General features: G+C 32.4%; 3 protein-coding genes across 5 annotated transcripts; 2 read left to right on the top strand and 1 right to left on the bottom strand.

Moving 5' to 3' along the window:
* The first annotated feature begins 3,874 nt into the window (after positions 1-3,874).
* On the top strand, positions 3,875-10,071 carry LOC145741217 (uncharacterized). Its single transcript, XM_082558764.1, has 5 exons — positions 3,875-4,317; positions 4,453-4,562; positions 4,974-6,813; positions 7,672-7,819; positions 7,928-10,071. Exons 1-5 carry the CDS (start codon positions 4,058-4,060, stop codon positions 8,510-8,512), a joined length of 2,943 nt encoding a protein of 980 aa, XP_082414890.1. The 5' UTR covers positions 3,875-4,057; the 3' UTR covers positions 8,513-10,071.
* A 4,774-nt stretch (positions 10,072-14,845) lies between these two features.
* On the bottom strand, positions 14,846-24,861 carry LOC145741218 (retinol dehydrogenase 11-like). Of its 3 annotated transcripts, XM_082558766.1 has the most exons (7): positions 24,651-24,861; positions 24,433-24,571; positions 23,745-23,854; positions 23,468-23,636; positions 23,083-23,302; positions 22,736-22,881; positions 14,846-14,871 (listed from the first exon to the last, which is right to left on the bottom strand). In XM_082558766.1, exons 1-6 carry the CDS (start codon positions 24,846-24,848, stop codon positions 22,770-22,772), a joined length of 948 nt encoding a protein of 315 aa, XP_082414892.1. In that variant the 5' UTR covers positions 24,849-24,861; the 3' UTR covers positions 14,846-14,871; positions 22,736-22,769. The 3 variants fall into 3 exon arrangements, with proteins under 3 accessions (XP_082414892.1, XP_082414893.1, XP_082414891.1); XM_082558767.1 differs by lacking the exon at positions 14,846-14,871 and having other exon boundaries at positions 22,364-22,881; positions 23,047-23,302; XM_082558765.1 differs by lacking the exon at positions 14,846-14,871 and having other exon boundaries at positions 22,364-22,881.
* Positions 21,358-21,963, top strand: LOC145742284 (uncharacterized). Its single transcript, XM_082560067.1, has one exon. It carries the CDS (start codon positions 21,358-21,360, stop codon positions 21,961-21,963), a length of 606 nt encoding a protein of 201 aa, XP_082416193.1.
* Positions 24,862-26,826: the final 1,965 nt, after the last annotated feature.

Below are 26,826 nucleotides of genomic sequence, written 5' to 3'. Positions count from 1 at the left end.
TGTTAATATTTAAAATAGCTTCTTATTATAGCACACGTATTTTCAAGTTAATATTATTTTTACTGGTCATTATTTTTTTTATGATCTTTAAACAACATTACATAAAAAAACAAATCGCAGTTAAATAAGTTTATTTAAGGAGTAATGTTTTTACATGGCACCTATTTCGAATAAAAGTATGGTGTCAATATTTTCAATTTAACCAAAAACCGAAAACCGCAATCGAGTTTTGAAGTTGCTACGTTGTTTACTAATAGGGTAAAATGAGTTGTCCAAGTTGAAACAGTAGTTAACGAAAATAACATTAACAAAAATATTCTAATTATCGCCAATACAGTAACAGACTGATGTGTGTTGGGACAGCCCTGATTGCTTACGTTCTTTCAATCTCCGGGAAAAATTAAACAAATCCTTATTACTATGAAGCCGCCGTTAACTATGCCATATTGAATACGTTTCAAGCAATTGAAAATCGGTCGATCGCCGTCTGCTGGAACACACGGTCGGCATCGGATTTATAACTGGTTACACGTAAAAAAATATTGAAAATCTATATGCGTGTCGCTGGTATTTTTCAATGCGTAATAATTAATGCACGGTATTGTTGTGGTATTGAAAACAAATGTGATTAATGCTTTATTTACATATAAAGCGCACAGCAGACTGTATACATTGTTGTTTATAAAACACTGTTTAACTTTTTTTAAATAGCTTATGTAATAAAATACGTTATGCAAGGATATACCGGTTATGTATAGGAAATCTAAACAGTAAAGTTTGCCATATTGTACAAGCTTAGTTTTAAATGTTTTGAATAACACCGGAAGCAAATATTATTATACAGCAACAAAATTTGTTTGTAAGAAAAATTAAAAACGGATAGCCAAAAATTTCACTCATCAGAAATTGAAAAAAATGGTGACGTTTAAAAATACTCATTAATAACTTCAATACCAAACAAGAATTTGTCATTTTTGTACACAAATTTTTTTTTTAATATCAAAAACAAACTGTGTAAAAATCATAGTCACCGTGTAATAAACTAAAAAAATATGTTTGTTTCACTTAGCGTTAACGCTGGTCTATATTATTACGTCACAGTACGATTGCTGTGACGTCACTTCCTAGCATTGAGTGCGTGTCATGAGCCAGAGCGAGGTGGAAAGTAGAGTTGATTGGATATAATGTAACAAACAAATGATTAATAACCAAACTGGTGTAAAAGTATTTACGTAATAGAATTGTAACATTAAACTATGGTAAAAAATTATTTAACAGAAAAGAAAGTTGTTCGATAGATGTTAAGAATGAATACAGAATACAGTCAGTCTAATATTCCTTTATTTAGACTATAACGTTGTTGGTTGGCTTTTATTTTTACCAAGAGAAGTAAAGTAACATCAAAAGAATAGAATAGTAATTTGAAAGTTTAGATATTTTTGACAAAAACAAAGGATTTTATTGATTTAAATGGCGTAATATTTAATAATTGGCGTAATATTTACCGTCTTCTTTTAATAGTTTTAAATCTTTAATAATGAATAACAAATGCAAAAAAGTGTTAAAAAGTTATTACCACGTTAAAATATATATATATTTATGGAGAAAAAAATATATTTAAAATATATATATACTTAATTTATGGAAAAAGATAAAAATTAGGTTAAAAGAGAAGATTAGACTGACTTAAAATTATAACTAAAACCAGTGGCGTTTTTTTTGTAAAGTAGTGACCACTGTAATATAATATAAAATCAACTCACACGCCTGTACACCGCATAACACCATTGAACAAAATATAGGAATTTCCTACACATACTTATCCGCTTACGTATTATCCGGCCTACATAATATACCCATGAAAACTGAAATAGGATGTAGATTCAATCCATAATAGAACAGCATGCATATTGGCATAGAATGTTATGTTAAGTCGGCTAAAGGTTACTTCTTAAATACAGTTAAATACTTTGTAAAGAATTACTATTTCTTCTAAAAGGCGGAATTACCTTTTTTTTCAATTTTGGGTAGATTTAATTATTAAGGTTTTCTTTAATGTATCATGGAAGGTGTGTAACTGTTGAACATTAACACTCGCGTATTAAAACATGTTATTTAAAATAAACAAACCAGTAAAAATATTCGCAATTACTGAAGCATCTGTTCTAAGCTGATTGTAAACTGACCAGCTGTATGTAAGACCGGTGATGGAAAAAAGAGAAAACGTAAAAGAGAAACAAATTAGAAAAAAGATAAAAAAAGAAACTAAAAATAAAAAAAAGAATTAGGAAAAATTAATACATGCATTTTATGGTCAACTTTTCGGATAATTAAAATGAAAAGTTTAGGTGTTTACAAAATTAAAATTTGTTATTGGTTTCATATTCAATAATTATATTATCAATAATTATATTAACATTATGTTATATAGCAAAGGTATTGTCCTAAGTAACATCATTAAAAACGACATATCCCTTAATTTAAACTTCATTAATATTAATATAAAAACGAACGCAGAGTAACTTAAAGGGTAATATCATTGATTTAAAATAATAAAAAAAATTAGAAAAAAACAAAAGACCTAGCTTCTACGTATTAACACAATAAATTGTCACACGAATATGTATTTATATGCAGCTGCAATTTAATACTACTAAAACATTTAAGCTAACAAGAAAAAAAAATTCGTGGCATTTTTAAATGCTCTGTGATAATTAAATTTTAAATACCACCGCGGACAGTCTTAACAAAAATAATTTGAATTCGAAATAAATAGATTCTCGCGTTTAAGTGTGAAAATTTTAACTCGAATTTGCGTTTAATAGAAAGTAGGCAAAGCGTTTGATTATCGTTGTGATCTAGGTCAACCTCTAAGCAATTAAACCAACGTTAAACAAAACTTAGTTGATAGCAGTCCAGTGAAATTAAAGTTAGCGTAGAAAATAAGTGGAATTTATATTTTAGTGATAGTACAGTTGTTACTTTATTTTATAAAGTATCACGGAAAGTCTTATCTATGCAATATGTGTGTAATGTTAAAAAAATAATAACAAAATAAACCTGGTAATCAATTTTTAAACTCATTAACTTAAACGGTTTGCGAACTGCATTACTAATCAACATGCGTGATTGTAATCCTCTTTTAGATACCATTGTATTATAACACACATGTACGTGTAAAGGCAGTTAGAATGTTAAAACACTTAACTTGTTAAAACGACTGCATTTCTACTAATGATTTTTCGAATTGAAAATACAAGGAAAGGGTATAAACCAACTGAACAAGGTTTTCGTAAATGCATTACAAGGAATCGATTGGAAAATTTAATTTAACTGTTAGGATTGAAAAAAGCACAAAGTAACTTCTTTAGTAATATGTGGTTAGACATTATAGCGCACAGTTAATCTAAAATACTTAATATTGTGTGGAAGTGTTCAAATTAGCTTATTGTTTACTCTGTTAAAATTAGATTTATGTTTCTGTAGAGAAACATTAAAAGTATATTTTTAGAATTTCTGCTTCTATAAATGATCTATAGATAAACCGTAAAAACTTCTAGCTATGCATATGTAGCCAGTATTTATTTTAACATTTCGTTAACTAAACAAGAAAGATTTATTTACTAATATAAGACTATACTAGTAATCTTTTATAGTCAACCTTGGATTTATTAGATTTTGTGAATCAAAATAAGTATATGGCTTCATGATAAGCTTAATAAGAAACAAATTGCATGAGGTAAACAAGTTAAATGGTTGCTTAAGGAACCCGGAAACATATTCCCATTTCCTATACTTTAACAACCGACATTCAAAAAGAGCCTCCATATGTTCTTTGCCATACCAAAATATATACTAATATGCAAATGTTAAATGGGGCCTAACTGTTTTGTAACTTTTTGATAAAGTAGTAAAATAAAAAACTATAATTCTAATTTGTATTTAGATAAAATTAGGCCTGTGTTTTTATGACATGGTTAACTCTAAATTTGACTCCAAATTAGCGGTCAAGTCCATCTTAGTGGATGAACTCACCCGTGCAGCCCCGCTCATCTAAATGAACGACCAATGTTACAGTCAACGAGGTACTTTACTAACCACACGGACTTCACCCATCGGCCTACCATATTCAGGTCAAAAACAAGGATTACTTGAACAAAGACAACCCAGTTTTCAGCATATAAACACTTTGGAACCTTGCGTTAAGCTTTTACAGGAACTTCTGCAATTTTTGTTAAGGAGCGAGCAAGCTCATAAGAATAAAAATTCGGACTTAAAAAAATTAGTTGCCAATAATTTTGCCAAACACCAACAACGGTAAGTTAATCCTTTTTTTAAAAAGACCAAATTATATCGAAAACTTTAATTAGAACATACAACCGTTGGGGTAATAACAACAACCCTGGTTTTATAAAAAATATCATCCACAAAACAAAATGTATTAAATTTTAGAGAAATAATTTTCAAGAACACACTCACTCGCAAAAGGTCAATAAAACAAAAGAAAATTAACAACAAACGACCCAAAGTCACAAAAGAAATTCAACATAAAGAGTATACAGGTATCCAATCTTCCCATCTTAATATTTTATAAACTGAATGCTGACTGCTTGATCAAAAATTTTTTACACAAAAGCGTTATAGTTAAACAATCAGTCAATTCGACAAGCAACATGTGTTTTAATTGTATACAAAATTTGTTTAGGAAGTTAAAAGACCTAAATGTGGTTTGCATAACACGTGTTAAAATATTTAAGTAATGTCTGTTTGCAAACTAACTGTAAAGTTATGTTTGTTTTTTGCAGGCTGTTGTTAAAAATAAAATATTTAAAACAATAGTCCTTTATTTATAATTTAAATTAAGCTTTCATAAATTAAAATAAACTTTAATATGTTACTTTTTCTTATTCAGTTTACTTTTTTTTAAACTTTACTTTTTGATATTTTATTTTAAAATTTGGTAATTTTTTTAGCAAACGCCAACGAAAATAACGACAACGCTTCTCTGTCTCCATGCTCACAACCATCTGACGACAACGAAACTCTAAACAATAACATTTACTATAACAAAGAACCGCATCATAATTACATATTAACTGCTGACCAGCTCACTACATCTAGAACAAGAAGTTACAACACAAATCCTTTGTCCTACCTGAAACTTCGAGGTAATCAGGATAACTCGAAGTGGACTTTCCAAAATCAGTGCAACAACGATAATTTAACCGGTTTAGACTTAAACGAAAATATTTTTCATCATAAGTTACCAAAATCTGACTTTGAATTAGAAAATTTTTCACATTATCGGGAGAAAAATAACAATCCTTTAAGTTCACCTCCAAGAAGAATTCCTCGTTATAAGATAGGAACATCAGTTTTTAATCAGGCACGCAGTAACGCCGACCTAAAAAAACATAACCGAAATTTAATCACAGATTCTTGTGATTTGAACAAAGAAATTTCAATACCCAGAGTGAATAGTGCACCGCCTTGCTTTACCTCGGCTGCCCACAAAAGATCATCAATCCAAAAACATAACCAAGACATAGGAAGTGTTAAAACTGCTGGCCGTTTTCAACAACGGCTTCCTGATATCCACAACTTTGCATTAAACAGTAACGCAAACGCTGCGACTGGTAGTAGGCTTCCTAGTTGGTTAGCTAATAATCAGCTAGGTTCAGTTTGGGGGCAAAACTTAACGTCATCGGAAACAACGCAAGATACTGTGCTGAAAAGCGCGGTCAACAAAACAAACGTCACGGGTTTGTTTGAGCTACCGAATCGTTGCGTTACAACAACGTCATCTGATTCGAAGTCGTCGGTTCGACGCAAAACAACGCGAGAAAGTGTTACTTTGCCTCAAATTTCTACAAACAATAAAATAAACGCATATCCTGTAGAGAAAAACAACTCCGACGTGGTCTTTACGAAAGAAGACGCATCAAAACAGCGACAGAAAAGAGCCTTTATTAGAGCAGGTCGTTCAGGTAAAACTCAACATTTTGAATTGCCTGGAAACCAAAGCAGAGTCGATAAAGACATAGCGGCATCCGTCCGTTGTTTCTGTCGAATTTCTCCTAGTAAAAATTCTTGTGACCACTGTCAAAGCGAACGTTCAAACCTAAATACAACATCTCAAAGAGAAAGCAAAGAGGAAACTCATAAATATCTTTCAAGAATTGTTCGCCAAAAAGTAGTCAGAAATCAACAAGAAAGCTCAGTAGAGCATAAGCTAAGAAATCCTAGTAGTCAAACACAACAACAGAAGCCGTTTTCAACGTCGCTTAAAGAGCGAGTAACTTTGGTTTCATCTTCTTCAAGAAGCAAGGTACACACTTCATCCAATAACCACCACCACAGCGAGGAAAGCACTTCATCGGCTCACAGCGACCGACATTGTTGTGACGCGTTTTGCCTCTTATTCGGAGGTTCACACACCAACCAGTTAAGCGCATCCTTTGTGTTCGGAAAACTCTTGCACGCCGCTCAATCAGCGTCGCCCAAGCGAACAAGCACGCTGGGTATTCTAACTCCGGAGCGATCTGACATGGGCTGTTTTCACTCCGTGTCTAACAAATCCAGAGTCGGGCCATGCAGGACGAATATATGTAGCGAGGTACAGGCTACCATTGATCAATCCCCCACTGTAATAGAAGAATATTCTCCGATTGTGTTGCGGTATCGTACACCCTATTTTCGAGCAAGTGCCCAGGTCATTATGCCCCCAATAAGACGAAGGGAAACGTGGACAGTAGGCTGGATACAAGCATGTGACTATATGAAGTTTATCAACCAATACGGAAACCTTGGCTGGTAAGTAATAAATAAATAAAAACATTTTAAGTTATTCTTATTAATAAGTTACATAAAAGTTTGTTGAAATATGTTTGAAATAAATATGTATTGCAACATATTTTTTGTGTGTGCGGTAATGTTTAATCTATTTATGTGACATCACTCAAAGATCATGGACACCACCATATTTAGTTTTCCCCGCAACAATATTACAAATAATTCCAAAAATAGATCTCGCTGCTAATCGTTAAAAATTTTATTAAAATATAAACATTAGGTTAGGATTTAAAATATTAAAATCAAAATATTTTTTTGTTTACATACGCAATAAACAATTTATCAAAAAAGCAATTAACACGATATGTAAATGATTATTAAATTCCCCTGCTAACTTATTTTAATAATGTTTTTAAACACCAGAAAACGGAGAAATAACGAATCAGGTAACGACAAATTTTATGTAAAAAAACGACATCCCTACTCTTAAGTGAAACGCAACAGCTTCTATACGTTATATGGTTATATTAATAGGTTATGACGTCATTGCCACCACATTTATTCAGTACATCCTGCATAAGAACGTTTCATAATACTAACATTAAGTCATTTAAAAGACTGCGATTAGCCTACGTAGAATATAAGAGATTAATGACAGAGACAATATAATAACCGTAAAAAGTGTGATAACAAGTAAAAAAATAAGATAGTGTTTTAAAAACAAACCTAATAAAAGCGATAACTATCTATAAGTTAAATTCATGTTTAAGATATTACTAGTCTAGTAATATATACCACCAACCAATAAAAAAACTTTTTTTGTTATTTAATTAAATATAACACGAGAAATAAGTTTTACGCGTTTCATTTATTATTTAGTTCAAGTTGGGAAATTCCAGCGCTGAAATCGGGAAGAATACCTGCAGTAAGCGACAGTGACGGAGTATCATATCCCTGGTATGGTAACACAACCGAGATAGCAACCATTGTTGGCCCAACTGACAACTACAGAAGAATGAATCTGACAGTATGTCTTTTTAAAAATTTATATTGCTTAGTTATATTATTTTTAAAAATCGAATGGGTTTTTACACGTTATCAAGTTTCCCTTGTTAAATAACTAAGTTTTTTTTAGATGAACGACAACTTTTATCCATCTGTCACGTGGGACATTCCGGTAAGCGAAGGTACGAACGCTCATCTTACCAGAATTGTTCGGGATCAAAGTTTTATTACATGGTTGGCTGCGATCAACGAAACAACCAAGGACATCATCGTCCTTAAGACTGTTCGATGGAACTTCTACCTCGAGATTGATATTGATCCAACTCGGGAACTTGGACAAAGAGCTCGTATTGTGGCACCAAGAGTGCAAAAACAACCCTTGGTGACAAACGGTCCGTGTGAAAAAAGTAGGTTTAACAGTAGTCCGGTTAGGTCAAAGCGTAGGGGCATAGCCGAGGAAAATAATAGTAACAGTACTTACGTAGGCCAAATCCCGATCAGTGCTCTTGTGAAACCGAGCGCAAACAACGCACAGACTTTGATATGGAGGCCTAGTAGATCACAGCCTATTATTGTCGTGCCAGCTAAGGAAGAACACAAGGACACCAACGAGCTGGTGCTTTTTGCCGGCTCTACGGTTATGCATGGCAAAGAGTCGATTGTCAAGGAAATAACCAAACAAGAAATGATTCAATTACAACAGCTTGCAAGGTGACAAAAACGTGCATGAAAATGCAAACAAGCAAGTTTTTATTGGTTGGTGCATCAAAGCTTTTGAACGCTGGGTCAACATGCTTTTAGGTGACAAAATAGGTCAAATGGAGAGTATACGCGTGCACTTATTTTTTATTTATTATTTTATGCTTTAGAGAAATTACGGTTTTCTCCAAACAACTTAATTTAAGGCAACCTGCAACCGAATATTGCGAACCTACGGTAATAGTTTTTAAATGTAAATTATTTTGCACTATTATTTATTTCCTTTTTTAGGTGACGATAATTGTGAGCGCGCTAACTACCTTATCTGTTTTCTTCATGTCGTGTTATTTTGTTTGACCGTAAGGTGTCGTAAGCGCGCTCACACAACCGAAATTGTCACTGTGCTTTTAAAAGAATTGGTCGAAGTCAGATACACACTGTGCTTGCGCTATACCAAAACTGTTTTTTTTGTGTTTTTTTTTGTTTTATAAACGCTTCACAATTAGTTTTTTAGTTTAATCCAAGATTAATTCGCACATTTAAATATTTATAACTTAAGCGCATAATTAATACTCTACACTATACATATAACAATATTTAACTAGGTTAACTTTAAAATAAAGAAAAAATACATAAACTTTATATTGAATTAGTAAGACGTAAATTTGTCCTCACAACAAAAGGCTTAACATATAAGCAATAACTCTTAAATGCAAAAATTATCTTTTCTGACCATTTGATGATATTAACTTGACAAATTCAATAGACGTCGCGCGCTTTATGAACGCCTGCAAAGAAACGGAGAAGCGACAACTAGCGCTCATTTTTGATAATTGTACGAAATCTAGGAACAACATTATGCAAATTCATCTTGTGTAGACTTTTTGTCTTCTTTTTCTAAACAAAAACACAAAACAATATGTATATTTTATTAATGCAAATCTATCCAGTAATTTAATTATTTTAACTATCAGATTATGGTAAATCTAAACGGCTTATGGACTCTTTGTTTATTTTCTCACAGTTATTCTCAATTTTTTAAACAGAATTTTTCTTCAAAATCGTTTTACCTTCAAAGTTTTTTTCTTCAATATATCTCTTTCCTATCCTCATTAGTGTAATTGTCGATATTTTATTTATTTCTGGTTCCTTATTGTTACTCTACAGTTCCTTATTATTCTATATAGCATTTATTTATTACAAAACGTTAAAATTGTGATAATTTAAAATTAAAGCTGCGTTTTTACGTATTTTTAAAGCAAAACTGGATTTAAAATCTAGGTGCTTATTAAAAAAATATAAAAAACGCAGCTTCAAACCTGAAAATGCATCGACAATTCTTAAAAATATATTTTATTCTTGTGCTTACTTGAAGAGTTTTATCCATAATTAAAACAATATGTGCAATATAACAACACTTTAACTTCTCCCAAAATATTGTTATTTATTTTCTTGTAAAATTATAAATGGGTTAAACTCTAAGTTAAGGGTGTGTATTATTTTCTTATTTCTTTTATTTATTGCTTATATTTTTAGCAGGCGTTAATAAAAAACGCTGATAACGTTCTTTAAAATATAGACGGAATACACAATTTGCGTAAAACCAATTATTGCATACTTTAGTTACATATTTAGGATTCGAATACCTTCATGAATTATTGATTTTTTATAATGTAGACGTTTTTATAGTCACTAGGTAGTTATAAACAAGGCAGAATACAGTTTTATCAATTGCTCTAACTTTTTGTTTACATTTTGGCTAAGCCTGACATTAAGAAAAAAACTGAGTGAACCTAATAACTTGCAAAGTTGTTTAATAACTATTTTACTAGCCATGTGACTGTTACATTACTATTCATTTCTCATTATCTCTTATTTGGAAGGCAAAAACGAATTTTAAGAATTAGCAAAATAGCAAAAACAAGGGAGAATACAGTTCTATTAGCAAAAATTAGCAAAAACAAGGCAGAATACAGTTCTATCAATTGCTCTAACTTTTTGTTTGCATTTCGGCTAAGCCTGACATTAAGAAAAAAACTGACTGAACCTAAGTTTTCATTACGAAAAAAACTGACTGAACCTGTTACATTACTATTCATCTCTTATTTTCTCTTATTTGGAAGGCAAAAACGAATTTTACGAATTAGCAAAAGCGTCTACGAAAAAGTGCCCGAATTCCAAAGCGCTGGTGTGCTTTTTTAGCCAAGAGACTGTCACAGTTCAAAGATTAAATTAAATAACTTAACCGGATCAAACTCATTTCTGTTGTATTTTAAAATTAAGTAAAAGAGTTATGCTGTATGAAAAAAAAATACAACATGCCAGTTCAAAAAAAAGAATCAAATATACTAGGTAGGTCCACTATGACGAAATAAACAGACATTTATTCTTAACAACAAAAACTTGACCAGTTTTGTAGACAAGAATGTAAAAAAATAAATGCTTTTACTGAATTTTGCTTGATTTAAACAGTTTTAAATCAAAATGAGCTTTTTAATGGCAGAGATGTTGGGCTTGGAAATGCACACTAACCGATCATCTTTGACAGAGATCACTACATCAGATATTCAGACAGAAAGCAGTGGGTTTTTCACACAAGATGCAATGGAAGATTTTGCCCGAAAAGTGGCAAACAAACAACGAAATAAAGAACTGGAAGTAAGATTATATTTTACTAAATAAACTAAGGATTTATTTGTCAAAGTAAATTGTTACATTAAAGTAACCTAACTTAATTAAGTCCAATACTCACAAAAAATTGGTTTTACTATAAATAAAAGTTGTTTGAACCTAAACAAACTATTACAAAAGCAGAAAGAGTTAAAAATTTGTTTGTGATCCGCAGTGCACTGTAGCTATTCAGAAGACTATAGGTGTGAACCTTAAACAAAATATAAGTTGGTAATCTAGTACAAGCTTACTTCCTGTTTAGATTATAACAGTTCATTTGGAGCATGTTTTGGAACGTATAACAAACATGTTATCCGACATTGGCATCTCACCCGAGCTTCCCGAGGCAAGGTTAGACCCGAAAGAAACGTCGGAAGCTAACACGTTTGCTTTTAAACCTCCCACGGAATGTCTTATAACAGACCCCGATGATGATGGGCCCAACGCGGAGGAGAAAAATAAAATGTTTGGGTTATTAGACATCTTTGGACAATCCTCCAAAATTAGGTAGTAGCATCATTTTTATTAGTTAGATAGTCTACAACACATAAACTGTTTTAAAATATCGTGATCTAAAATTTTAAAAAACAATTAAATAGCCTTTTTATTGATTTTTTAAAAGGTCATATTCAGAGAAAGCTTAGTTTAAAGCATTAACAATTTTATTACTTTGATTTTCTTAAACGTAAATACTAAGTTTTGCAAAAGGGAAAGTACTAAATTAGGTTAATGTTTAAGAGACGAGCTACTTATTGATCTAATTGACTGGCTTGCAATTGCGCAAAATTCTTTGGAAAACCAGAACGCTCGATACCACGATAGAATGATTGCGAAACGTGACAGGGACGAGGTTGAATCTCATGAGGGCGCCCAAGAGGCCATACAAAGAACAGTCACGGCTATTAAGAAGCTTAATGTTATAGGGGTCGCTATTTTTGGTGAAAAAGTGGAAAGTGAAGTACCTCAAGGGTAAGTTGGGGAAGAAACTAAAATACCATGTAGTATAGTGTATTTTATATGTTTTTTTTAAGAGGTAAACTTTCCTTAAAAAATACAATTTTAAAGCACAAAGTAATCTTAAAAAGAAATTTAGAATTTAAATTTGTTTTAAGAAAATACTCGGACCAACTGGGTGCCCGGCTAAACAACAACGTTCGACGAACAAGCGTGGTTTTAGACTCTATCCCGAAAATGGTTCGAGCGAATGCAATAAAAAATATTTTTATGACTGGACATTTGCCAGACGGTAATTACCTTTTTATATATATACAGTGTTGTATTATTTTAAATATTAATGTTAATGATAGATTTACACTCGCTGCATTCGGCACTCAATGAAGATGACGAAGACGAACAAAAGTTATTGCAGGATATTGCAAAACATTGGAAAGTAAGAGTACTCGCTTTTTGTTGATAATAGTGTTTTATCGGTAGTGTGGTTAAGCGACCATGGCATTGAACTACAGACCGGGAGGTTTCGGGTTTAAGCCGCACCAATGCCACACTATTCGACCTTAAGCCTGTCGTTCACAGAAAGTTCAAACACGTCCTAACTGCACACTCTTGCCCAATAAAAAAATACAAAAGCCTATCTATCACCTTAAGGTGATATGGAGAGCATAATTTAAATTATAATGCAGTTGTGTATAATTACTATTTTAATGCAATTTATTTATTTAAAAACTCCTTTTTATTATTTATTATAGGACGTAGGTATAGAAATAATAGATATAATGATTGACGTTCACGAACTAAAGATGATTAAACGGTCCACCAGGTTATCTGTGCGAAGAGGGCTTTATTTATTTAAACTTATAATAGCTTTGCTTACAACTAGAACGAACGAGGTTTGAATAAAATACTTTATTTTTAGGTCTAACTCATGTGTAAGTTTGTTTGCACGATTTTTATTAAAACAAGTATTTTTTTATAGATCAAAACCAAGGAAACTTTGATATTAAAGTTAAAGGCTGATTATAGTGCGTTAAAACACAAGTACGATCACATGCATAAGGATGCAAAAAATTGGCGAGAAAAATGGAACGAAAAAAATTCGGAATGCGAACTTGTTATCAGTGAAAAACTTGAAACACAAAATAAATTACAGAAACTTTACGAAACCTATAAAGAAAAGGAAGACGAGGTATGTGGTTTTACATTCTAAACATGACTATTTTGCTATCAATAAAACAGTTGTCTAACATAGGCCCAACAATATCTGTTTTAAGAGAAATTAAAATCTTATATTGTAATAGATTACCAAATATAGATTAAAACTAAATGATTTTAAGGAAGTGGAGGAAACCAAGGAAAGGGTTCTGACTTTGAAGTCCATAACCAAAAATCAAGTATCCACTATAGAAAAATTAGAAAAAGAACTGGAAGCCGTTTTACAGAACCAAGATGGGCTGATCGAAAAAGAAAAATTGGCTGCCTTTAAAGCAAAGGAGCATGCTAATTCGTGTGAAGATGCGATGAACGATATGAAAATGAAATTGAAAGCTACAGAGCTTCGATTTTCTTCATTTGAGGAAATACTTGAAGTTAAAGATGAAGAACTATTAAGGACTAATCATCAACTTGAGTCAGTTTTGGGCGAACTAAAATCTAAAGAAGAGCTTATTGGTAAAAAGAATAAAAAAATGTTTTTTCCCAATATACTTTTATTAGAAACTAAAATAAAATGATAAAAAATGTCAGTAATGTTAGTCTGGATAAACATATTATTTTTAAAGCCAAGTTAATGTCATCCAATGAAGATGATACCGAACCATCTGATTACTCGAAACCGCGAAAAGATTCAATCAACACTAAATCACGAAGAGGTAGTCGTCGTAACATCCCGGAGAAAAAATCTTCCAAAAACCTTCCTGTTAAATCAACGATTAAAACAACCACAGAGGATAATAAAGAAGTTGAAGTAAAATCGTGTACTGTTTTGCCCCAAGGAGGTAACTTTGTTTTTTTGAAATAGATAGATTTTTTTTATATTTATTTAAAAATGTCGACCTAACGACCTAAACATAGAGTAACATCCGCTACCCCGACTCAGTTTCGAATTACCTTTAGCAGTTTGGGATAATATAGATATAGTTTTGTTATTGGCACAGCAGGAGTTCATACCGTTTAGAGCGCCTCACTTAAGGGCGCTTACCCAAGGCCCCATAGCTTAATCGCAGTTGTGTTCGAAACCAGGACCTCATGTAGTAAAGCCAGGTGTTCTGACCACTACACTGCTGGTAAAGATCAATAAAATAAGAAGGTACCGTTCTTAAAGCGAATTTATTTTATTTATAGGAAACCTACTTTCTCCACAAAAAAGTCAGGGTTTAATAATGGTGGAAAGCAACAGGTTACTTCCCAAACGATCGAGGTAGTAGTTTAATCATATTAAAAAAAGAGTGTAATTTATATTTTGATAAAGTATCTTAGCCTATAGTTACCACCCTTTAATTCAAATATAGGAAAATATGAATTGTTAACCAAATAATTTTAGATCACGATTAGTGTTGTCGCCTACCGCACCTATCGAATCCGATCCAACAGATTTCAAACAAACAAGTGAACCTGAACTGTTAGCACCAATGAATGAAACTGAACAAAAACCCAATCGAAATCTATTAAGCCCTACATCTCCAGTTAGAAGAAAGAGTGTTGCGCCATCAACTGCACTACAACGGAGGGGTTCTGTTAACGTAGTGTCCACTAAGGAGGTATAAAATATATGTTTTATTAAAGAAAATTTTGTTGTATGAATTAAATTATCATAATTGTCATGATATTTGAGTTTTGAGTGGGTAACTAGGGGCCGCACAAATTAAGTTAAATCACAGATAATTGTCTTTTTTATGTTATAATTATTACTTTTTAACATTACTGTTTAGTACAAAAGAGTTGTCGGCGAACTAAAGGCGAGCGAAAGCGTTAGGAACGAACTTGAAATTGAAGTTGAAGAAATCAGACGTGAACTTGAAAATCAAGAAAACAAGTAAGATTCATAAGTATTTAAACATGAATCTTTTTTAAAATACTAAAAGAACTTTTTTAAATGACATAGATTTAAAGCCTTGAAAGAATCGTCAAACCGACAGCACAGACTAGAGAAATTGTTAGAAGAAGACAAACTAAAGGGAGATACCTCTAAAGTTTACACGGAAGCGCTTAAAGTAGAAGAAATGATAAACAAGTACTAAATTTTTTTTTGTATAAAAAAAAAATCATTTTCACTAATGTTTTTTTATTAGGTTTTATTTGACAAGTGAGCATAAGTCAAACTTTAATAATATGTTTTTTCGTTTTATTCACGCTATATACTAAGAAGTTAAAAGTATAAATAAACATTTAGATTTAAGATGGAGCTATCTCACTTATTTGAAAAGGCTTTATTTTCGACTGCTTCCAAGCAAGCAAAAAATGCTTACAACTTTAGCGCTCCGTCGAATCCTAAGGATTTCGTAACAAGCATGAAGTTAGCAAATCAGAGGTAACCTTAATGCAACGTTTACACATGCTTTGTTTTATTTTATTTAACTTTTTTATTACATTTTATTTTGACTTTTAGATTACGAGAAGGTTTCAACAAGCTTTTTGAGTCAATGGAATGTGCGATTGGCACAGTTCAACAAACCCATCGAAAAATAATGGAACGGGCTGAGAATTCCATGGGGGAAATGACGTCATCTCACATGAAATCTTTGGCCAAGAAATCGAAGGAGCTTGAAGACTTGGAAAAGAAATTAGAAAAACGAGTCGAACATTACAACAAAGTTGGTTTTAAAATAAATTAAAAATTTTAACATCTTAACGTAAACTAAAATATCTTATATTTACAATTTTTGCAGCTAAAATCAAAATATATGACAGTCGTTAACCAAAACCAAACTTTAACCAAAGAGGTAAATGAAATAATGCAACTAAAAAGGAAGGCTGATATTGAATTACAGGTAAAATAAGGCACTGTTGTAACTAAAAGACACAATGATCTTGGTAAACTTTTTGAAAGGTATTTTTTGCTTTTATTGTTTTAGCAAATTTAATTTTTATTATCTATTTATTTAAAGAATTACGAACAAGAGCAGATTAAATTGGGACAAATAAATAGTCAAACTACTGAAACAAAAGAAGAACTAGAACTTTTGTTGTCAGAATATAAAACCAACTTTTCTCATCTTGAGGTAAAAAAACAAAACAAAAAGAAAAATGTTTTAATGTATCCCAATTTTCATTTACTCAATAAACGGACCTAAGCAAAAAAATATCATTAAAATATATATATTTTTTGTAAGCAACAATTTGAGTATCTTGAGACTGCTTACGATAAGGAAAAATGTCGTCGGGAAAAGTTGGAAAAGAGTATTCTTCAACAAAATAACTTGCAATCCCCTCTCGGTAAAGACGGTATAGGAATTAACACAAAAGAAAACCCAACAAAAGAAGTCCAGGTATTGTTAATATTTTTGTTCATTTTTTGTTGTTGTAACTTTTTTATAATTTAATTATTTTAGATTGGACCGAAAACAATTACCGGACGTTACGTAAACTCGTTGAATCAAATCAACGATTTGTCTAAAGATCTTTTACAAAAGAAAGTCGGATTTTCAATGTTAAAAAAAGCCAAAAAGGCGACCAAAATGTGGTCTGAAGCAATCAATTTTCGATTTTTTGACTTAGTAAAAAAGTATCTCACGTATTGTAGGTAAAAAAGACAGCGCATTTTACATATCGTCTTTACCTAAAGGCGTTAACCCTACTAAATTATGTCATTCTCTAATTTTAGAATAAATGAAGTTGAAAAATTGTTCGTCACAGATCTTAAAGAACCGAATAAAGAAGATGAAGGTAAATTTGGAAAAACACAACCGTAACTTTGATCACAAATTCCCTTTTTTTATTTTACCCAAAACCGAAGTTTAAATAATCACCTAATATTTGTTTAAAAAAATAAACGAAATAGATTCAACATCAGACGACCATTTGGAAAGATTCCAGAAAATTCTTTGGAAGTTGGAGATGTTTAAAAAGAAAATTCTAACGTCAAAACCTGTTAACAGTGCCGAGTTTGATATTTCAAAATCGAGAGCAAATTTGATGAACGTATTCAGGGAAGTTGCTTATTCCGTAGTTGCCATCAGGAAAACAGGTAATGTTTAAAATTTTATCCTTTTATTATATAGGTATTTGAAACAGTTGCTTAAATGTCTTGGGCATTTGTATTCATTTCTATTTTATATATATATAAATATCTTTGCCTAAAAAAATATGCATAAAATGGTAATATAAAATGTTTTTGTGGCAATTATTTATTAAAAACAAAAAACCCTAAAATGTTGAAGAATTACATTTGGTTTAAAATAATTTAGAAAGCATGTTGCATTTAAAAAATATATATGTTTAAAACATGATAATAATTAGATTTGTTAAAGTTTGAGGTAAATTTAGAAATTTAAGGAATTATAATAGAACCAGGCCAAAAGTAGCCCTTACTTTAAAAAATAGTGGAAACTTAATGAGTATGTGGTGTTCATTAAATTAATCGTAATAATTTATATTTGTGTTGTTCTACATTCTTTAATTGCACGTTTCTAATTTTCCAATTAACGACGTCAAACGCACCACAGGTGCTTCAAGTAAAAAAGCGTTAATTACTAAACTAAACACATTTCTTTCATTTCTAGTTGTAGAAAACACGTGCTCTCATTCTCTGTTGTAGAACTTACAGTAAAGTTAATATTGTTTTCTTTATTTAACATTTTAACTAACTACTTATTATTTAACAATTCTATTTGAATAAGGCAATAAATTTGACAAACAAATTGTGTAATTATTGGCATCCTTTATTGGTGACCCCGACGTGATCTTTTATTGGATTTACTGAAAATGAAAACAAGATCAAAAATGGAGGATTTAAAAAATTCTTCATCGTCAAATTCGTATTTTAAATCAACGGAATCTATTCGAATACCACCATTCTGGCCGGCTGACCCGCAACTTTGGTTCTCGCAAGTGGAGGCAAATTTTAGCAACAAAAATATTGTCGACCAAAAGAATAGGTTTGAATGTATAATAGCCTCGCTTGCACCCGAATACGCAGTAGAAGTTAGGGATATCATAATTACACCACCAACAGAAAACCCATACGATAAGTTAAAGGAAGAGTTAATCAAACGGACAACTGTTTCTGAGCGAAAGCGTCTTCAACAACTTTTGTCTAAAGAAGATATGGGGGATCGCAAACCCACGCAGCTTTTACGTCGAATGAAACAATTACTCGGACAAAGTATAGACTCTGTTGACAATGGTTTGTTAAATGAGCTTTTCTTACAACGGCTTTCTCCAAATGTGCGAATGATTTTATCCCCAAATCAAAATTTGCCGCTGGAAGATCAAGCACGAATGGCTGACAGCATAATGGAGGTCATGACACCGTCTGTGAACGTTGTGACGCAAAATTCAGACCAAAAATTGGACCAAATTATTGCTCGTCTTGAACGCCTGGAAAAAATCAACTTTGAAAGGCCAAGAGGGCGCAGTTTTCGGCGAAACCGTTCTAACTCACGTTTAAACCCTGTTTCGCAATCTTCTGACTTGTGTTGGTACCACAACAAATTCGGTCCGGATGCAAGGAAATGTAAACCCCCTTGCAGGAAATCGGGAAACGCAGAAGGCAGCAACTAAAGACGACTGACGTTGTTGCTAATACTTCTAGTCGTCTATTTTACATTACTGATAAAACTACACAACGCAGATTTTTAATTGATACTGGAGCTGCATTATCTATTATTCCTCCAAATTCATTTGAACGAAAGCGTCATTCTGACGGTAGAATTTTACATGCAGCAAATAATTCTGCAATTACAGTGTTTGGAGAACGTTCCCTGACCATTGATTTGGGACTGCGTCGGGAGTTTAAGTGGATTTTTACCGTTGCTGATATTCAACACCCGTTAATCGGTGCAGCCTTTTTATGTCATTACAATTTATTGGTTGATATGCGTTTTCTGCAATTAATAGATGCTACTACACATTTTCGTGTAAACGGTTTAGCATCTAATCAACTATCAATCAACCCAACATTTATGCCTGTTACTGACAACGATCATAAAATGTCACAATATCGAAAATTGCTGGCTCAATTTCCAGAAACTAGTCGGCCATTGAAATTTCGATCCAGCGTTAGACACTCCGTTACTCATCACGTGACAACGCATGGACCTCCAGTGGTTTGTCGACCAAGGCGATTAGCATCTGATCGTTTAAAGATTGCCCGCAAAGAATTTCAACACATGTTGGATCTGGGAATAATTCGTCCCTCTTGCAGTAATTGGTCATCGCCATTACACATGGTTCCAAAAAACAGTGGAGCTGATTGGAGACCATGCGGGGACTATAGAGCTCTAAACGCAATCACAAAACCCGATAGGTACCCAATCCCCCACATCCAGGATTTTTCTGCTAGTCTTGCAGGATCAACAATCTTTTCTAAAATCGATTTAATAAAAGCGTATTTTCAAATTCCCATGGAACAAAACGACATACCAAAAACAGCCATATCAACCCCATTTGGACTGTTTGAGTTTTAATTATATGCCATTTGGATTAAGAAACTCAAGTCAAACTTTTCAACGGTTTATAGATCAAGTAATAAGAGGTCTAGATTTTTGCTATGCCTATATTGACGATATTTTAGTAGCAAGTTCTTCTGAGACCGAGCATATTCATCATTTAAATGAATTATTTACGCGTTTTCAAAACTTCAGTGTTGTGATAAACCCTGCTAAAAGCGTTTTTGGACAAACGGACCTAATTTTTCTTGGCCACCATGTTAACAAACACGGTATACAGCCTCTTGACGAAAAAGTTCAAGCTATCAAAGACTTTCCACTGCCCAAAACACAGAAACAATTACAGCGTTTCTTGGGATTGGTAAATTTCTATCATCGATTTATTCCAAATTGTGCTAGGTTAGGATCCCCTTTGTACGAAATGATTAAACCAAAAACAACAAGATTAAAAAATTTGGAATGGAACGAAAATTTGGTGATTGCTTTCGACGCTTTGAAAAATGCACTTGCCAATGCATCAATGCTTTGCCATCCAAGTCAAAGTGCTCGGACCAGTATAATGACAGATGCCTCAAACGTATCTATTGGTGCTGTACTTCAACAATTTATCAATGATCAATGGAAACCAATTTCATTTTTTTCAAGAAAGTTAACTCCGGCAGAAACACGCTATAGCACGTTTGATAGAGAATTACTTGCAATTTATTGCGGAATCTTACATTTTCGTTACTTTGTGCAAGGACGTGATTTCACAGTGTTCACTGACCACAAGCCGTTAACTTACGCTTTAACAACAAACCCAGCACGTTGTTCACCACGTCAATCGCGACACTTAGACATTATTTCACAATACACCAATGACATCCGTCATGTCAAAGGAAAAGAAAATATCGTCGCTGATGTACTGTCTCGTCCCGATGTTTGCAACGTAGAAAAAGCAAGCAAAAATGAAATATTAGATTTTGTTGAAATGGCCGAAGCTCAGAAAAATGACAAGGAAATTCAAAATTTTCTTCAACTAAATACAACGGCGTTAACGCTAAAAGAAATTCTGATACCTGCGAGCAGCAGCAGCCTTATTTGTGATACATCAACTGGTACACACCGGCCTTTGGTGCCAAAAGAATTTCGAAAATGCATCTTTAACACATTTCATTCAAAATCTCACCCTGGTGTTCAAGCTACAAGAAAGTTAATAACTGCAAGATTTGTTTGGCCAACTATAAACCAAGATTTAAAAGATTGGACAAAATCATGCATTGCTTGCCAACGATCAAAAATTCATCGACACACGTCATCACGTTTGGGAACATTCACAAACCCTGATGCTCGGTTTAATCATGTTCATATTGACATAGTAGGACCATTGCCAATGTCAAATGGATTTCGATATTTGCTTACGTGCGTAGATAGGTTTACAAGATGGCCAGAAGCCATACCAATATCTTCAATCACTGCAGAAATAATTGCTAAAGCGTTTTATGAAAATTAGATTTGTCGCTTCGGTTCACCATCAACAATTACCACTGACCGAGGTACTCAGTTTGAATCGCAATTAATTAAACATTTGTTAAATTTAACGGGATGTACGCGCATACGAACCACGTCCTATCATCCATCTGCGAACGGAATGTGTGAACGAATGCACCGGCAAATGAAAGCTGCATTAAAAGCACAAACAAGTCCAGATCGATGGACTGACACATTGCCCTCTGTGCTGCTTGGCATGCGCACAACGATTAAGGAGGGCATTTCGGCTACATCTGCCGAACTGGTGTATGGAACTACGTTGCGGTTGCCGGGAGAATTTGTAACTTCAAGTACATATGAAAAAAACGATCCTGCCTGTTTTGTTACACAGTTGCGAACCGTGATGCACCAATTGCGACCGGTTCCGGGAATAAATAATTCGAAAACTTATATTTACATACCAAATGATTTAAACGCTTGTACACATTGTTTTGTGCGGGTGGATACAGTAAAAAAACCTTTGCAGAAACCTTATAATGGCCCGTACAAAATTCTTAAACGAGACGATAAATATTTTACTTTAAATATCAAAGAACGGTTGGAAAAAGTTTCTATCGATAGATTAAAACCGGCATATTTTGAACAACCTGTACCTTATTGTGATTTATCTTTAACAGCTAGTTCTAAAAAAAAGCATGACATAATTAAAACGCGTTCAGGACGCTCTGTTCATTTTCCCAAACGTTTTGCAACTTACTTGTGTTAAAATTAAATTATTTTGTATTTTTTTTATGTTTATTTCTGGTATCATTCGCTTATACTCACTGCGGGGGAGTCATGTGGTGTTCATTAAATTAATCGTAATAATTTATATTTGTGTTGTTCTACATTCTTTAATTGCACGTTTCTAATTTTCCAATTAACGATGTCAAACGCACCACAGGTGCTTCAAGTAAAAAAGCGTTAATTACTAAACCAAACACATTTCTTTCATTTCTAGTTGTAGAAAACACGTGCTCTCATTCTCTGTTGTAGAACTTACAGTAAAGTTAATATTGTTTTCTTTATTTAACATTTTAACTAACTACTTATTATTTAACAATTCTATTTGAATAAGGCAATAAATTTGACAAACAAATTGTGTAATTATTGGCATCCTTTAATTATTGGCAAATTTAAGGAATTATAATAGTACCAGGCCAAAAGTAGCCCTTACTTTAAAAAATAGTGGAAACTTAATGAGTAACTTTAGAATGAAAAAAATAATTTTTAAAATGGGTAAAAAAGGGAATTTGCTACAAGGAAATTTACTTAAAATGGTTTGTGGTGATTTTTAAAAATGTTATATAATTCTTGGGTATACTAAACCCAATAGATTTTTAACACTTGAAGAATTGAGGTATTAATATAATTAAAAATATACGTACAAAAATATATATAAATACCAAGTATGTCATAAATATAAACTAAATAATTTTAACAATAATAAATCAAATGTGTGGGTATAAATTAATTATTAAAATTAAAAAATAAATTACCAATTACATAGGCAGTATATGAAGTGAATTGTCACTAATTTGTTTCTTCAGTGGTAAGGCCTGTTAGTTTTTCACTAATATCCCATAATCTCTTTGCATCTGCACCACTCTTTGCTGCATCAGATGGTTCTTTTCTGGCACAATCACTACACAAAAAATTAAATTAATGATTTTATTGATTAGATGATAGCTTCGCAACGCAAACTTTTTAGTTTACAATATGCCTTACACTATAATAGCTGCCCTAATGACATTGCAATATTCAGCTTCAAAGAATTGCAAATTACAAAACTAACAAAATAATTAATCACCTGACCAAAAGATGATAATTGATAGTTTTCTCTTACATATAATATTGGCCAGTTTCATCTTTTAACTCGGGTGCTATTGAACAGTAAATAGAGGTCTGTGCTCCTTTTTCGACACTAACAAAAAATAAACCACGAATGGGTGCCGTTACAACTTTTAGGGCACTTCTCCACATGGATTGATTCCCGTCAAACAAATGTCTCCACAAGTCAGTTTTAACAACACCAGGATGAAGAGAATATGTCGTTACACCGGTATCTTTGAAAAGGGAATTTTTGTTATTAAACCAAACTTTTAGTTATGACAACAGGACTTAACCAAACAAAACAGCAAAAACACAAACTTGAACTCTTATTATGCTTCTTTACTGTTCTTTAGCATATTACCATAACTTTAATTGTAATAACAAACATAACTAAAAACCTTTTAGTCTTTTTCCTAACTCTTTGGCAAAAAGAACATTCATAAGTTTACTTCGTCCATAGGAAACAAACGATGAATAGTTTTTTTCATTGTTTAAGTCATCCCACTCCATTTGTCGCCTGGCATGTGCAGTTGAAGACACAGTAACAATACGACTCGGCTTGCTGCTCTATATCAATAACAAATTAAAACTACTTGCTAAACCTAAAAATTGTTAAGTTACTAAACGATTTGACAACTGAATTGATTACACTTGCAGAAAAAAAACTTGATATACCCTTATTTTATCTAAAAGAAGATTTGTCAGCAGAAAGTGGCCCAAATGATTAATACCAAATTGTGTTTCAAATCCATCTTCAGTTTTCTCTTGTGGACATCCCATTACACCTGCATAGCATATATATTATTTTTTTAAAAACCAAAAATTATAAAACTTGTTAAAAATCCCTAAAAAAAACATTTCCCTTTAAATGAGTAACATTTAATATTGTAAACACACTAAACTTTGTATTTTTGTTAAATTCATATCCCAAAATTTAAATAGTTTTAACCTGCACATTACACAAAAAATTAAGGAACAAACATAACAATTAATTCCTTGTTTTTTTATTTATCTTGTATTTATTTATACTCAGTGTGGAAGGGCTAACTCCATGGCCTAAACATTGTTAACATGTGTTACCATGACCCAATCTCGAGTTGACTTTAAAAGTTGAAATGTCGTTCAATAAAATTGTCCAATATTTAACCTACTGGTTGTTTTTGACTTGGCAAGAGTTCATACCATCATGGCATCTTACTCAAAAGCAAAACAGAATCGAAGCAGTATTGATTAAACTCAGCACCTTATGGAGTAAAAAAGATTGATCTTACCATAACGCCATGCTGTCAATTATAAAATCCAATTACTTGTACCAACTAAATCAAAATTAAAAAGCCAAAAATTGTTTACAGTAGTTTTTTACCAGCATTGTTAACAAGGATGTCCAATCTATCTTCAGTTTCGTTAAAGTTTTTGGAAAATTCTCGAACAGAAGCAAAAGAAGAAAGATCTAGTTTTTTAGTTATTACAGTTTCTTCTTTACAACCCGTTACTTCAAGTATCTGAAACAAAAAAGTTCAGAAACGTATATAAACAAAAACATTTAAAAAAGAATGTAAAAATATTTAAACACATATATACTCTTTTTCTTGCTACTTCAGCTTTTTCCACATTTCTACAGGCCAAAAACACTTTTGCTCCCCTTTTTACAAAATCAATTGCAGTTTCTAATCCAATACCAGTATTTGCACCAGTTACCACAGCAGTTTTGCCATTTAGTTTTACGTCACTTTGAACCCAACCGCCAGACGCTGACTTTATGTTTTTGGAGTCACCCATTGTTAATTTGACCTATTTACCTGTTACAGAAATAACAATAGTTATTTTAAGGTTATATTACCAAAAAAAGGGCACTATTACCTCCTAAAAACGCGCAAACTAGTACAAAGTTAACGCAAGGCTAACCGCAAAACAAAGCAAAAAACGCTAAGTCACGATAAATGCGTTGGCATAAAAAAATATACCTAAAATGATGTCATAACTTCAAAAAATATTTAACTATTTAGGTAATAACATCGCTAAAGATCTACAGAATAAAATTAATAAAGACAAGGAGAACGGAGATAAGAACAGTTTACAAACAGGTAAAAGTACATACGATCATGTAGACCTAGTGTGTAGCGAATTATTAATTTTAATTTTTAAAAACTGTCCTTAGTTGTTGGTTGATACAAAAATATAAAATTTTGGCTAAATCTTACGGAAATAAACTCTGAATTTAAGTAATGTCTAAATCCATGTTTATTAAGTGGCGTCCTTTCAGCAGAACGAAATTGCCTAACTATTTTTTAAAACGAACATTTGCACTTAATAAAAAGAGGAAATGAATCGTTGAAAAAATGATTCAGTACTAGAAAAACGAGGTTAGAGTTGCCATGTGATAAGAGTTGTTAAATAACCCGCAAATTCGATAAACAAGTTATAGTTAAAAGCATTGGAACTCATTGTTAAAATAGGGAGGAAAAATACGCCAAAGTTTGACAGCAAATAAATAACAATTTCATTTCAAATCAACATCAAAAACTGTTTGTTTATAAAATTAAAGGTTAGCTTATGTGGATTTATCCAAAATAAGCTACATCAACCCAACTCAAAGTAGAGCCCGGGGTAATCAAAAATAAGAAAACACAACCGCTACTCCTCGATACGCGTCTTAATTCTCACAAGCGTAAATTTGTAAATAAGCGTTTCTTGTTTGATGACTGTATTTCTCGCACATTCGAACTTTCATGAGGTAGGTGATTGCGACGATAGCCGAAAAAAAAGGGACTTGGCCTCTGTGGGCATTATAGACATATTGGCCTCGTTTGGGCACTTCGGAAAAAATAATCGGCCTTCTGTGGGCATCAGACATGGGTGCGTCGATCATCGTCTTGAGTTGGCCATCGATGGGCAAAAGAAACTAGGTAGTTCGTGCAATAAATGTACTTCATCTTGTTCACTTGACCCGCTTGGCAAAGAAAAATACGTAAAAAAATGCTGCGATGGTCTTTCTTGATCTGTCGTTTTTGTAGTTTGATTGTTAGAATTTAAAGCTCACAATAACGTTTTCCCATTTAAAAATTGTTACTTGTCTGTTTTTTTCTAAAGTTTTGGCTGATAAACAAAAGCTGAAAACTTGCTTATCTCCGTTTGCTCGACTCCTCGGAAGGTGTTCATTTGGTCTGAGAACAGAAGCTACAAAATTCTGTTTAAATCCCAAAACCTTAATCAGGTCGGGAAAATCATCATTTGTAGCGATTTATTAATTTTAATTTATAAAAACTGTCCTTAGTTGTTGGTTGATACAAAAATATAAAATTCTGGCTAAATCTTACGGAAATAAACTCTGAATTTAAGTAATGTCTAAATCCATGTTTATTAAGTGGCGTCCGTTCAGCAGAACGAAATTGCCTAACTATTTTTTAAAACGAACATTTGCACTTAATAAAAAGAGGAAATGAATCGTTGAAAAAATGATTCAGTACTAGAAAAACGAGGTTAGAGTTCCCATGTGATAAGAGTTGTTAAATAACCCGCAAATTCGATAAACAAGTTATAGTTAAAAGCATTGGAACTCATTGTTAAAATAGGGAGGAAAAATACGCCAAAGTTTGACAGCAAATAAATAACAATTTCATTTCAAATCAACATCAAAAACTGTTTGTTTATAAAATTAAAGGTTAGCTTATGTGGATTTATCCAAAATAAGCTACAAGTGCCTATAAGCTACTGTAGAGTTTATATAATGTAGTTTTTGGGTTGCTATTCTTGTAGG

The sequence above is a fragment of the Corella eumyota genome, chromosome 2, assembly GCF_963082875.1.
Source record: "Corella eumyota chromosome 2, kaCorEumy4.1, whole genome shotgun sequence".
Lineage (NCBI taxonomy): Eukaryota > Metazoa > Chordata > Ascidiacea > Phlebobranchia > Corellidae > Corella > Corella eumyota.
This window is presented reverse-complemented; position numbering and strand designations above follow the sequence as displayed.

What these genes read in the sequence shown, in the direction of transcription:
- LOC145741217 (XM_082558764.1), top strand. Translation starts at nt 4,058, where the DNA reads ATGAACGACCAATGTTACAGTCAACGAGGTACTTTACTAACCACACGG. An exon ending in CAATACGGAAACCTTGGCTG is followed by an intron (nt 6,814 to 7,671) that starts GTAAGTAATAAA and finishes TTTATTATTTAG; the next exon opens with TTCAAGTTGGGAAATTCCAG. An exon ending in ACAGAAGAATGAATCTGACA is followed by an intron (nt 7,820 to 7,927) that starts GTATGTCTTTTT and finishes AGTTTTTTTTAG; the next exon opens with ATGAACGACAACTTTTATCC.
- LOC145741218 (XM_082558766.1), bottom strand. Translation starts at nt 24,848, where the DNA reads ATGGGTGACTCCAAAAACATAAAGTCAGCGTCTGGCGGTTGGGTTCAA. An exon ending in TTCTTTTAGATAAAATAAGG is followed by an intron (nt 23,637 to 23,744) that starts GTATATCAAGTT and finishes TTATTGATATAG; the next exon opens with AGCAGCAAGCCGAGTCGTAT. An exon ending in GAAACTGGCCAATATTATAT is followed by an intron (nt 22,882 to 23,082) that starts GTAAGAGAAAAC and finishes TTTTTTGTGTAG; the next exon opens with TGATTGTGCCAGAAAAGAAC.
- LOC145742284 (XM_082560067.1), top strand. Translation starts at nt 21,358, where the DNA reads ATGTGTGAACGAATGCACCGGCAAATGAAAGCTGCATTAAAAGCACAA.